Source organism: Cynoglossus semilaevis, chromosome 8, assembly GCF_000523025.1.
Source record: "Cynoglossus semilaevis isolate Cse_v1.0 chromosome 8, Cse_v1.0, whole genome shotgun sequence".
Taxonomy (NCBI): domain Eukaryota; kingdom Metazoa; phylum Chordata; class Actinopteri; order Pleuronectiformes; family Cynoglossidae; genus Cynoglossus; species Cynoglossus semilaevis.
Window position 1 is genome coordinate 8,634,250 of NC_024314.1, and position 12,743 is coordinate 8,646,992.

At 41.4% G+C, this 12,743-nt stretch overlaps 1 protein-coding gene across 9 annotated transcripts in view; it reads right to left on the reverse strand.

Moving 5' to 3' along the window:
* The window catches only part of LOC103381911 (calcium-activated potassium channel subunit alpha-1), a 65,467-nt gene that overhangs the window by 48,964 nt on the left and 3,760 nt on the right, over positions 1 to 12,743 (reverse strand). For all 9 annotated transcript variants that reach the window (XM_025057716.1, XM_008314499.3, XM_008314496.3 and 6 more), the window contains exon 2: positions 6,488 to 6,631. In XM_025057716.1, the coding sequence (XP_024913484.1) occupies positions 6,488 to 6,631 (144 nt within the window). The remainder of the gene's footprint in view (positions 1 to 6,487; positions 6,632 to 12,743) is intronic.

Here is a 12,743-nt window from a genome sequence, read left to right on the forward strand (position 1 = left end):
TTTAATCAGTTCTGTGTGTCAACATGATATTAAAAAAACAATAAAAGCAGCAGCAGCAGCAGCAGCAGTAGCAGCAACAGTGTCCCAGTGTTTTGGCATATTTCATACACAGTTAAAAAGTAATGGAGTTGAAGGCAGTGTGAAACCAGACCCTGCCATAAATCCTTGGCACGGCCTCAGTGTGGATTTCGTGTTGTATAGGTTGCACTGTAACTACGTGCAGTCTGAAAAGCGATCCTCTGTTTGTTTGACACTGGTCACTGTATTGAGTGATCTGATCTATGAGTGTCAGTGACGTCTCTCCCCTACTGTGAAAACAACACTGCTGCCCAAGAATAATAGTGGCTCAGGCCGGCCACAGTGTCTCTTCCCCCCTCTCTCCGTTTATTGTCTTTTTGAGCCAAAAATAGTGGCACACTGGACCAAAATAGAGAAATTCTATCACATTCGCTGCCAATATTTTGATATTAAAATATCTGATATTAAAGCCTGAAATGGTGAGCCCACGTTAGCTTAGCTGAGATTTAAGCTATACAGGTTTTTATCTAAACCGCTAACACAGTGAGGCACAAAGAGCTCAGACGTGTCTCCCCTCGCTCGAGTTCTCGGCTCCTGATTTACTTCCCACTGAATGTGGAAGTCGGCACGAAATTAAAGGAAAGTGACACAGTATAAATACTTAGGTCTGAGAGGGACAAAAAAATCTCTGATGCCTAATGATGTGCGAAAAGAAATCGGTCAGAGAGGAGTTATGACTCACTGCTCTGGCAGTTTCTGGCAGGGGAGGGGGCTTGTCACCGAGAGAGAAACTCTGCCCTGTGCTAACAATGAGAACGGGTATTTCTATACCTATAAAATACGCGGCATAGGGATGAGGGACTCAGAGCGGTGGCAGCTGTGTGCTTCTTTGAGGGATGAAGGCAGGATGCAGTAAATGTGAAGTGTGTGTCACTGAATGATGCTGACGTATTAATGTATATAAATATACATATATGAATAGGTAAATATCCTGCACATGGATACGCTCTGATAACGCACAGTCAAGGCCAAGAACAATTAGTGACATCCATTAACCTTTAAAAATAGCCATTTCCTCAAAGTAAATCCAACTGCGTTGGCCAAAGAAGACGTCCCGCGGTCATCTAAAATATGATGCTGCCTCATTTATGTAAAAAAGTAAAGACATGAATCTAAAAAGATCATCACTGAGGCTTTAACGAACACTGTATTCCAGCACATATGCAACACAATTAGCTCATACATTATTTATCGATAGCATTTTGAGCACTTCTACATGTTACCTGCTTAATACGTGGCTGTGAATTTGGAGATGATAAGCGACAACCTAATTATATAACTAGGGTTGATGGAGCCAAGAAAATGTTCTCATTTAAATACTGCCACCAACCAAAGCACCACTGGGGACTTGGTAATTATCACACCTGATAGTTAAGGATTGCCAACATTTCTCATAGTATGACTGCTGCGAAATATATTGGCTCGGCAGCAAAGAGAGTCATTTAGCTCTGAAGTAAACTCCACAGCCGCCGACACACAGATGGCCACAGGTCAAAACTAAATAAATGTGAAGAGCCCGCAGGCTGTCAGACATTAAACAAGGAAAATGCTTTGATTTAGACATTCTAACGCTTAAAACAGTGTGCACTCTACCCTTTGTTAATACTGTATTGCTTTCCGGCAGTCTGCTTACTTGTACGGTGATGCTTTCAAATAACATCAGCTACTTTGCCTATTAATCAACAGTTCTGGTGTAGCAGCCCGGCAGCTGCTGTGGTCTGAAAATAGTGGAAGTGAAACTGCCACATTGTTGACCACAGAAAAAGTCACACACGATCAGGTTAGAAGAATATTCCACAGGTGGCAAACTCCTGCCCTGCCTTTAGCCACATGATCACAAGAGTCCGTCAGTGACCAATAAGCTACATAAAACGCAATGTCCAAATTTGAGGACAGAAGTCAACATGGAATGACACCAAAAGGTTGCATACAGCACGGTGTTGACGAGAGCTTTCAGTTTCAGTTTGGTACGATTGGAAATACTTAGGTATGGTGTCACTGGAGATGCACAAAATGATGAGTGTCAGAAGTGACTGGCAGGAACCGTTTCTGCTGATGCATTAGAGCTCAAGTGCCCACCAAAGTATTTTCTCCCCCTGTCTCTCCCCCTCTCCCTTCTCCTTTTTTTTTTATTCTCATCAGACAAAAAGCTTTTCCGTGTAGCTCCATGTGTACAATAACTCCAGCGTTCCTCTGAGCACTTGTCTCAGAGGAGGAGGTGAGTTTTCCCGCCTGAAGAAAATGCCCACATGGTGACACACAGAGTTCTTTTTCTCCTTTTTTTCTACCAGCTGCTCCCAGGTGACATAAAATCAAGTTGACAACAGGAATGACAGAAGACTTGTCCACTGACCCCAAATGTCTCTGGTTGACAGGTGCTCAAATTTAGCTCTTTTGCACACAATCTAACCTGGAAGTGTGAGGTTAAAAGCCCTGTCACTCACCGCCTTCCTGAGATTGACCAGAAATGTAGCGTTTGCATCGGCCTTTGACACCAATTATCTGGTTATCATTTGCTACACAAAGTACATATATCTGTAGATGTCAAAGACATGGAAATTAGCATTTTGCTAGGTATATAGCTAAGTTGTAGTTGTTGGTCTTAAGCTAAGGACAAATGTCAATTTATTTGTCCCTAGCTGCGAAAGACCAGAAAACGCTGGTCCGAAGATGGTCTCACGACCAATTATTAAAACGCCTTTCAAAATTAAAGATACAATTTTTTTTAATAGGCTAGAATTTAGCGATATCCATTAAACAATGTACCTGCTGATATGTGTCTTAGTACTTTAATTAAACTGTCTTGCACAAAAGACTAAGAATAAGGTTGTGGCAGACGGTAGTACAGATCATATCCTGTAGAAATGTTTGTTAAGCTTTCACAAATGTTGCTGTCACAACAATGCGCTAGCCTCGTCCTTGTGACACACAATAAATTAATGATTTTAGCAACTGAATTGTTATTATCAATTTATGGAGATGTTCGGACGTTGGCAACTTGAACGCAACAACCTGGGCCACACACAACTTCCTGTGAGAATTTCTGTCCGAGATCGTGGTCCACGGCTGCACAGAGGCTCTCTTGTTGACGTTGTCCCACGCTAACAAGGGCAAGAGTAGGTATTTAACCATGAACAATTACGGAGGGCAGCGTTACAGTGAAAATGAATTGAACCGACGACACGTCACCTGCCCTGCCCTGCTGTGAGATGCATTGACTGTGTGAGAATCTTTAAGAGAAGATCAAGAAGATCTCTTCATCACTGGAGCTGTTCACCTGTGTCAGTTCAAGCGTGATGGCTGTGTTGTGCTTCATCAATAGGCTGGTGAAAGCCTCCCCCACCTTAATGGTGATAATGACAACCGCACCCACAGACATACATATGCAGACTTCAAGAAATGTGGCCTCACCGCGTTTCCCTTAGAATTCAATAACCTCAGGTGTTAGCTTAGACGGACCAGGAAACAGATGAGTATTATTACACAAGTCCTGCTGGGTCTTTGGCTAAGCCTTGAGCTGAAGGCGCCTGTCTGCAGACCTTTGTTTCTGTAGCCCCAGGCAAACAAACACCTGATGACATCTTTCATCATATGGTGAGGTTGGACTTGTATAATGCATATGTGTTTGTGCAGGAGAGAGGGACAATAATGCACACACTGACAGATGGGATCCTTGAAGAACCTCCTGATTGAACGAGCAAACACCAAGCCCTGCCAATTTTATTTTGCCTCGGTGAGAACGAGAGCCGAGGGTTGATCTCAAGGAGATCAACCCTCGCAGACTGAAAGGTCATCAGGAAGTGTCCTCCCTTCTAATCAAATAGCCTTAAAGGCAGGGATTGATCTTTTACAGTCTGCTGAGATGTGAAGTCTGCCAGGCAGCTGCACAGCCAGCCTCTGGGCCTTCCACTGTGCACACTGCACCTGTTTATCACTCAACATCTAGCATCAGAAGTAAACATTCAGCTCGGTGTGCAGTGTGCCAGAGTCACTGTGTGCCACAGTCGTCTGTTACTAAATATAGTCCGACATCCCATCATAGAGACGTACACTAATTAACAAATTCTGAAAAAACAGACTCTGTAGCGCAGGGTTGTCAAACATACTGCCTGCGGGCCAAAACAGGCACGCTGGGGGGTTCAATCTGGCCCACTTGATGAAAACACTTCAAACACTTCATGTTGGTGATGTTTTGTCAAATTATATTTTATTAAAAATAAAGATTTTCTAATAAACTGGTACTGGTAAGAAAAAACGCATTGTTATTTATAGGTAATTATGTTACGATTGTACTGGACCGGACCACTTGACATCTTATCAGGCTGTATGTGGCCCCTGAACCAAAATGAGTTTGACAACCCCACTGTAGCTTATTAGAAAGGTATTGTGCCTGTAGTTTCACCAGAAATGTGTTTTGTTTTTCCCTTTCTGTCGACAGATGGGACTGAATTTGGATAAGAAAGAAAGGGAAATATGATTTTAATTTAAATGGAAAACAAAACGTTACCTACTGCACTAATCTGGCTGCTCTGTATTTGCATCACACGTCACATCACAGCATAACAAACATGATCAAAAACGAATTCTAGAAGAGGAAAAATGTCTCCGGAGTTGACAGAAACTCCTGATGGGAACCACAGGTGTGTCCAAACTTACAGAGTCGCTCTACTGTTTCTTTACATTAGTAAAGAAAACTAGCCTGGTGTTTCGTTCACTCATCACAAAAGCACGCTCACAATAGGTTCACATGATGTGTTAAGATCAAGCTCACTTTGCTGAAACAAAAACTCTTTCCTGCCGTGTGTGCAAACAACACCATGTGTATTGACGGTGTATTAGAGAAACAATAAATGCATGGATGGTGGAATTATTGAATTCCTATACAGCGTACGTCATTCTAGCCATGCGTTAAAATGCATTAAAAATTCTAATCTGACTAATCTTCACAACTGAATGAATCTGATTCACGCTGTACATTTGACAACAGAATGTTTTCACTGTAGCAGACAGGGTTCTTCCTGGACAGTCATAGTTTTAAACTTCCACTTAAGTAACTTTTTGATGAGGGCATCAACAGGATGATCAACCATTCAATACTATATCCTGTCCAACAGGGTTACAAGAGAAAAATAGGTTCAAAAACAACATAGCCTTTTTTTTCCTTTTACATTTTTACTACACCCCAGCACTGACTGTATCAAAGACAAACACACTCAGACTATCTTCTCTGTCCTAAATAGGCTTTAATATGACTCCTAACCAGGCCGACACAGAAAACACACACATCTGCCATGTCTGGCTAAGCTGCAGTTGCCACGGTAACTGATGAGCGCCTGCTTAACAGTTGTGTGTCAGGCCATCATTGAGACGGAGCACTTGGGCTGCACACTCGCACACACGCAGAAATGAGTTGAATTGAGGTGAAGCACTGGAATCATGCTCAATCGCCAATAACCATCGAGAGCATCTGTGCTAACGAGGAGCTAATACCAAGCTGCCGCTGGGGAACCTTAAACACTGCTGCATGAGTCACAGGAGTTTCATACAACATTTAGAAGGAGAAGACATTAAAAAAAAAAAAAAAATCTCTGTTGATTTATGAATTTTTTATGTCCGTAATTTGGACTTTAGCTTTTTTTTTTATCTTCCCATCGTGAATGGTAGCACTTATCTCCCTTTTGTGCCATAAACATAAACAAGGTAATTTATGACTAAACAAATGAAACCATAAGCTCCAGTGTGGCATCCCGCCATGTATTTCTGATAAACAGCCTCCATATGCTGAGCCAACTGCTAATGATGCATCCTATTTGGGGGGGGGGGGGGGGGGGGTGGAAAAGGGGGTCGGGCCTTTTTTTTCATTTTATCATCATTCACTCCTCCAAACTGTTTATAATTATCATTAATATAACTGAAAAGGAATAAAAGCTAACATCCTGCTAGAAATGTCTGCAACAAGTTTATTCTTAAAAGTAAGGACCTGACCTTTGTTTACAAAACCAGTCTATTAGAAATGCCATACTTCCTGTTTAGTTCACTGATATGTGGTATGGTATGTGTGTCACTAGTACGACGGAGTATGTGTCGGGATTATTATATTAAATTATTAAACGAATCACTTTAAATCAGTCTAGTTATGTTAAAGACAGCAAAACAAAATAATCAAGAAACCTGGCAGCGTGTCTGAATCGCCCCCCCACCAACTGTCACCAGGCAGGCTTCCTGCATAGTAATTTATGTTTATATGCTACATCTCCCCCACAGGGGGAGTTCAACCTAAGCGTCAAAGCTGTCATGATGATCATCAGGGATGATCGTGATCAGCTGACGTCTCAACAGACGGTCTGATACATGTAGGCCAAAGTCTCGGGAGATTAAACGGAGGGGGACGGTGTGAGTGTGAACTCACCAGAACTCTTCCTGTTAACGTTTGAGCAGATATCATGACCCCGGCCCAGTCTTTCACGGAGGTCATCCAGCCAACCTCACTGGCCGCTGCGTCATCTTTTCCCGAGCGTTTGACCACCTCTCCCGTGGTGATCCGGTGCACCTCCTGAAGAATGAATGGAAAAAGAAATTAATTAAAAAAATTAAATTAATCTCTCAGTAAGAAATGTCATAACGTTGAACCAGATGATATGGTAGGAGTTGGATGTAGCTGGATAACCAAAACTGTCAGAACCCCAACCAACACACCATTATACAGGCACAGATGCTGTAGCAGGGGAGGATGGTGGAAGAACTGAAAGGTTCTCCTGGTGACCACAATGTATAAACAATTAAAAATGACTATGTTTGGAATGTTTTTAGTATTATAGTAATATATCATCATTTGACCCTGATCATTGACAAGGTGGAATCAACAAAAATGTGGTCTGCATGAACACATTCAAATTTGATTTCACATACATTTGGATGGTTGGTTTGAAGCTGAAACTGTGATGTCATCATCACAGTGAAACAAAACAATCACTGCCCAACCTGGATGCTGTGTATGAATATATTCTATGTCTCTGCAACGCTGTTTTTCATAGTTAGGAGACTTGAGGCTTTCGAAACAAACCCATAGACACACACACACACACGCACACACGCACTTTCACACGTGCACATAAACACAGGAAACATCCACACCAGAGTGAGAGCAGCAAACAGATTCCAGGATGGTATCCATGGCAGCCACCGAGCTCTGAATGTTTCTGATTCAGTGAGTGAGCGAGCGAGCGGCTGCTGCTGGGCTTCCTGTCACTCAGTCTGTCTGTGGGCGAAGACTGACGGATCAAAAAAATTGAGAGATGATGCTCAGGTTAGCATCGCTCCTGGTGTTAGAGCTAATAGGCTTCATGCTAACATGACTCCAATTGACTCCTTACATGTTCCCCTTCCAACCCTACCCTACACCACCCCCTGTGCTACAGTTGCCATAATTAGAATGGAAACAGTGTAATTCATACACGTGTGTACACACGACCTGTTTTGTTCTCTGGAGGCAGGCTGGTATGCTACAATGCAACATGTGTCATGCTAACATATATCTGGCTGGAGGAAGCGCACCACTGCTGAAATGTATGTGTAAATATAGACCGCCACATATTTAGTACCATTGTCTGGTCAAGGACCACATGAACAGTGAGCAGATCGTTCAACCAAGAAGTCGTTCTTTTGTCTGGGTTTATTTATTAGCCTTCCACAAATATGGCATCATTACCCATGAGCGCAGACTATTCCATTCGGAGTCGAGTTTCATTCGTACAGACACTAGTGGGATATAAACTCATAAACAACTTGGCAACGATTGTCAGGAGACATGTTAGTGTTTCAGATAAACAGTTGGCCAGTTGTGGGCTGCTAAAACTGCTAAAACTAAAACTGTTTTAGCAAGACTTGAAAATTTAGTCTCAAGCCCAAGACTGGTCTCAAGTACTACATCGCTACTGTCAGATCTAGTCCAGCAGGATAATGACTCTGGTTATGGTTCCAACAACTGCATATCAAGTTCTCAACATGAGCTACATTTGCTTTAAAAAAACAACACAAAATCAGGTTCTCCAAACTAAAGCACCCTTAAAATGCTTCACTAAGTTTATTGTTGTTGAAGTTGATCCTTAAAAATGACACAGTGATAAATTATAAACGTACTGAACTGAATGGAAGAGCTACAGCCCATTGCTTCACATGTAATTACTCATTTTGCAACGTCTGTTTGGAAAGAACACCGACTTTTTTTCCATCCCACACACTGGAGGTTTTTATCAAACATCATTAATTGCAAATTGCTGTCTGCACAGAGAAATTCAATCAAGTTCAGAGCCATTAGCCAGAGATGAGCCGACCACCAGCGACTATTCCTGAGCCCTGCAGCACTTTTTGGAAAACCACAATAACAACATGTCTACTTCACTCTGGCTTAAAAACATTTCTAAGATGCAACAATATTCAAATTAAAGAGAACAGAGAAAGTATTTAGAAGGTATCCAGCCAACTACAGTGGTCTGAGCTCAAGGTACTTTGTTCTTCTTTTTGCAGCTTGTTTTTTAATGTTCCAGTCTGTCTTGGTATTTTTATTGTTGTTTCACCCCACATGGGTTCAGTCATCAGGAGCAGAGGAAGGGATTACGGTGTAGGCTCACTACAAGCTGAATATTGCTTTTCAGCCACTTGGAAAAACACACAGGGACCAACTGTGGGACATTGATTTAAATCTCTATCCCAGAGTAAAGCCCTGGGACGATATTCTCTGTGACAAAAACAACAACATAAGCTCTTTCTTTTGGGTTCTGGGTGTAATTTATAAACATTTACGACTGCACCCTCTGACCATCGGAATGGAAATGTGATGTTGTTTTTTCCACCTTGGGTGCTAATTCACAATATATCTACCTCCAAGGATAAAAAACCACATCGTACACAAACATAAAACTCTTTAAAAAAATACTTTAAATGTATGTATACTTCCAGTTGCCTCACCCTGGACTCTTAAAAGGAGTCCCTGAGTCTGGCTGCGGAGCATTTGGACTCACACTAGTCCTAGTGTGAGTCCACCATAAAGTTTCTCTGAAAATTAGTTCAGAGAAAAAATGAGTCAGAAAACAAACACTTTTGAAATTGTCCACCTTTACACTCAGTACAAATCACCGTCTCCCTATGATCCCAGCTGGGAATTTTTATGAGGCTCCTGTTTGTCCGAGGTGTTCCTGGGGAGATATAATTGACTGGAAGTTGTTGTTTGGGATGAGAGATGTGGACAGATTCTAGGAATAAGGGTGTGTAAACAACTTTATTGATGACCATATCAGCCATTCTACGATGACTAACACTAGAACTTTACTCTCATGATTGTGTAATCTGTACACAAGCCATCTGTGGTTCTCTCTTAAGTGTTTTGGGGGGGGGGGAGTGGTCTAAGAATACAGGATGTTCTACTGTGGTGCAGAAATCCCACTTTGGCACAGTGTACGGTGTAAACATGGACTGAACTCATTTGACTTTACCTTTGTTTGCACACCAGTTATAACACCCAGTTTATAATTCAATGTCCTAATATTTAATTTTTAACACAGCTGCTTAGGAATCCCTTGAGCTCAGACTAAAGAATTTGCTCAGTAAACACATTGACGTGCTCAAGCAAACTATGTCGGACTACATTGACCGTAGGCTTTTTCATTCATCTCGGAGTCGAATTTACACGGGACACTACAGAAAACCTCTTTTTTCTTTTTCTTAGTCTTAGTGTCTTAGTTTACTTTTTTTTTTTATGACTTGAATTTAAAAAGAAAAACTTTTCAAATAACAAAAACAATTCAAAAAACACAGGTTCAAGTACTCTGTGGATCACAGTACACAAGGTCAGTGCTGACTAAGACAGCTCATCTCGTTGTAACTTTGATGGATAAGCCTCCAAATTTAGGTTTTACTCCCTCCACTGCCGACAGCCGGGGTCAATGATTAACACTGTGGTCCTACTTTGGTGATCCGCCGTGATCATCTGTCAAGGACAGAACATTAGGCCAGAATAGAACATGTGGCCTATGAGGTTTATTTTTAACAATAGTGAATTATTTAAATAACCTGAATATAAATCAGAAGAAAAGCAAAAAGAAAGCTCCAGAAGGAGGAAAGAATCACTTCCTGGGTTTAATGAATCATACAAAGAGGGAAGGTGGCACCGTGCGGCACTTAGTATCACTCTCGTCCAGAAATCAATCTCTCAGTGATAGCAAGTGTTTAGATAAGTACCCACATGGATGTGTGTGGATCAAAGGGTAACGACCAACGAAAGAAAACACGAGCTAAATATGTGGTTGGTTTACGGTGTACTTTAGTGTCTAAGCCGACACACACCACTGTAAGAGTGTGTTGTTCACTGATAGGTAAATATGTAGCACACAGCTAGTACCACGAGCCACGTCTGAAACAGGACATGGGAGCAGTCAGCTCAGAGATTCGGATGTAGAAGGCAGGGTCCGATTGTTAAGTATGATTGTTGCGGAGGAAGCCTTTGGTTAAATGACTGGATACAACACACATTCTAATTATTTAGACAAACTAACCATAACAAAGTAAATGATGGAAACTCTATGGTAAACACAAAAGGAACAATTCTCTGGAGATGATTATTGAGAGGAAACACAACATCTAAACAGACTGCATTTTAAACACAACCTTCACAGGATGTTTCCAGCACAAGTGATGAGCAGGATTTTTTTTAAATTATTTACATCTTCTCAATACAACATAATGACTTGTTGTAAATGTTTTTTTACTGAGCGAACACAATGTTGGGTTGAGCAACATCCTGGCCCTGAGAGAGTTGGTTACAGAAGTCTTGTATTATTAAATCCTACAACAGAAACATAGTCATGTCAGACACACAGACACACAAAAGGCTAATGATCTGTCTGTGTTAAATTGTCTTCGTGTTTGTGACTGTTTGGCTGTAGACATTACGTGTTCGTGGAAATATTCATATCCTGTCCAAGAATAAGAAGAAGTATTTATCATGTCAGGGAAGAAGACCAGCAGCCTGGCACAGAAACAACCCAAGTCAGAAGGATCAGTTGAACCACTTGTCTCTAATTTTCATGACGACACAGAGCGCTCAACGCTCCATCATTTAGCTATTCACTCCCATTCATATGGGTTTGGGTTAAGGTTTCACTGTTTTGTTTCAGGATACGCTGGCAAATCCAGGCTAAGTCGTGAGGATTAGGTTTGTCAGTGAGGTTAGTTCATCCAGGTCTATTCAACCTGAGGTGCAGAGGTGGTGAAGGGATTATGTCAACTAGTTGTGACAACTGCAATATATCTCTCCTAAAAACGACAAGGAGTGAAGGCTAACAAACCAGATAAGCAAATACACAATGCTGTAAAAATAAATCAGACTCATTTTTACTAGGGTGTAGCAGTCATTATCTGCACTACAGCTGACAATGGAAATTAAGTTCATTTTTATCATTCAAATTTTTTAGCTTGTGACATTACTTGGAGGTGGAGGGGCTGGACCTGAACATAAGTACTACACCACAAGTACTACCTCTGAGCACTGCACCTTCTAAATCCTTCATTTTCATGCTTCAGAAACTTAATGTGTTTAATTAATGAAAACCCTGAAACCCAAAGTTGGCCACCACCGACCACAGTCTCTGTCTAGATTACTACTCCACAAAGTGCTTCCTACAACAAGGGTTTAATTGCAACACATTCATTAATATTTTAATCTATTGTTTCACCCTCTCCGTGTTGACTGGAGTCATTTAAACTACCACACGGGAGCTTAACAACGTCAAAAACATTGCAAATGAAGGAGGGAATTTATCACCAGACCATAGAACAAGTTCATGGAAGAGGCATGGTGGTCTCGGTCAGTACATTTGATTTACCATCAAACCCTTTGCACTAAAACAATACCATTAACAGCAGTCACGCCACCAACTGCCCATGGTCTAGACTGTCATGAATAATAGTGATTAAATCTGCAGTATAATGCTTTTAGAGATTATCAAGCAGTAGGATTAAGGTGGCAACACACGGACAGTAGCGATGGCAACTTACAGACAGAGAAACACCACCCCTGGGGTTCCACACCAATGACAGGGCCAAAGCGCCACACCCATATGAAAATAGAAAATACATGAACTACAAGAACAGTAATTCATTATTATGGCCAGTGTGTATAGTGGTATTGCTGACAGCTTCAAAAATCTAGTTTTTCATATAAATTATGTTTTTGCTCAATAAAAACACAAGTATCTGGTTCATCCCAGCTGAATCCTTTATCTTACTTAAAAAAAAATCTTCCAAACACAAAATTTTTAACACACACAACTGAACACAGTAGCGTTCAGAATGAGCACAATTTCATTCTTCCTTCCAGACAGGTAATGTAACCTTCATTCATCTGAACGTCAAAAGCAAATGTTTTCATTGATTAGCATGGACAAAGAGCAGCCTCAGTCCGTGGAGACAGGAGACAGTGTCAGAGCAGTGCAGGCCAGTTAAAACCTCACTCTGACTGGAGGGGAAAAAACAAATTTAAAAAAATCCTAAGAGGAGGAAAGCCATTATAACCTCTCATCTCTGGACAATGCTCTGAAAGCTCCACATTTGGGCCACTGATGACATGCAGACACTGGGAGGTGGGGAGGGTGGGGGGAATGAAATGGGAT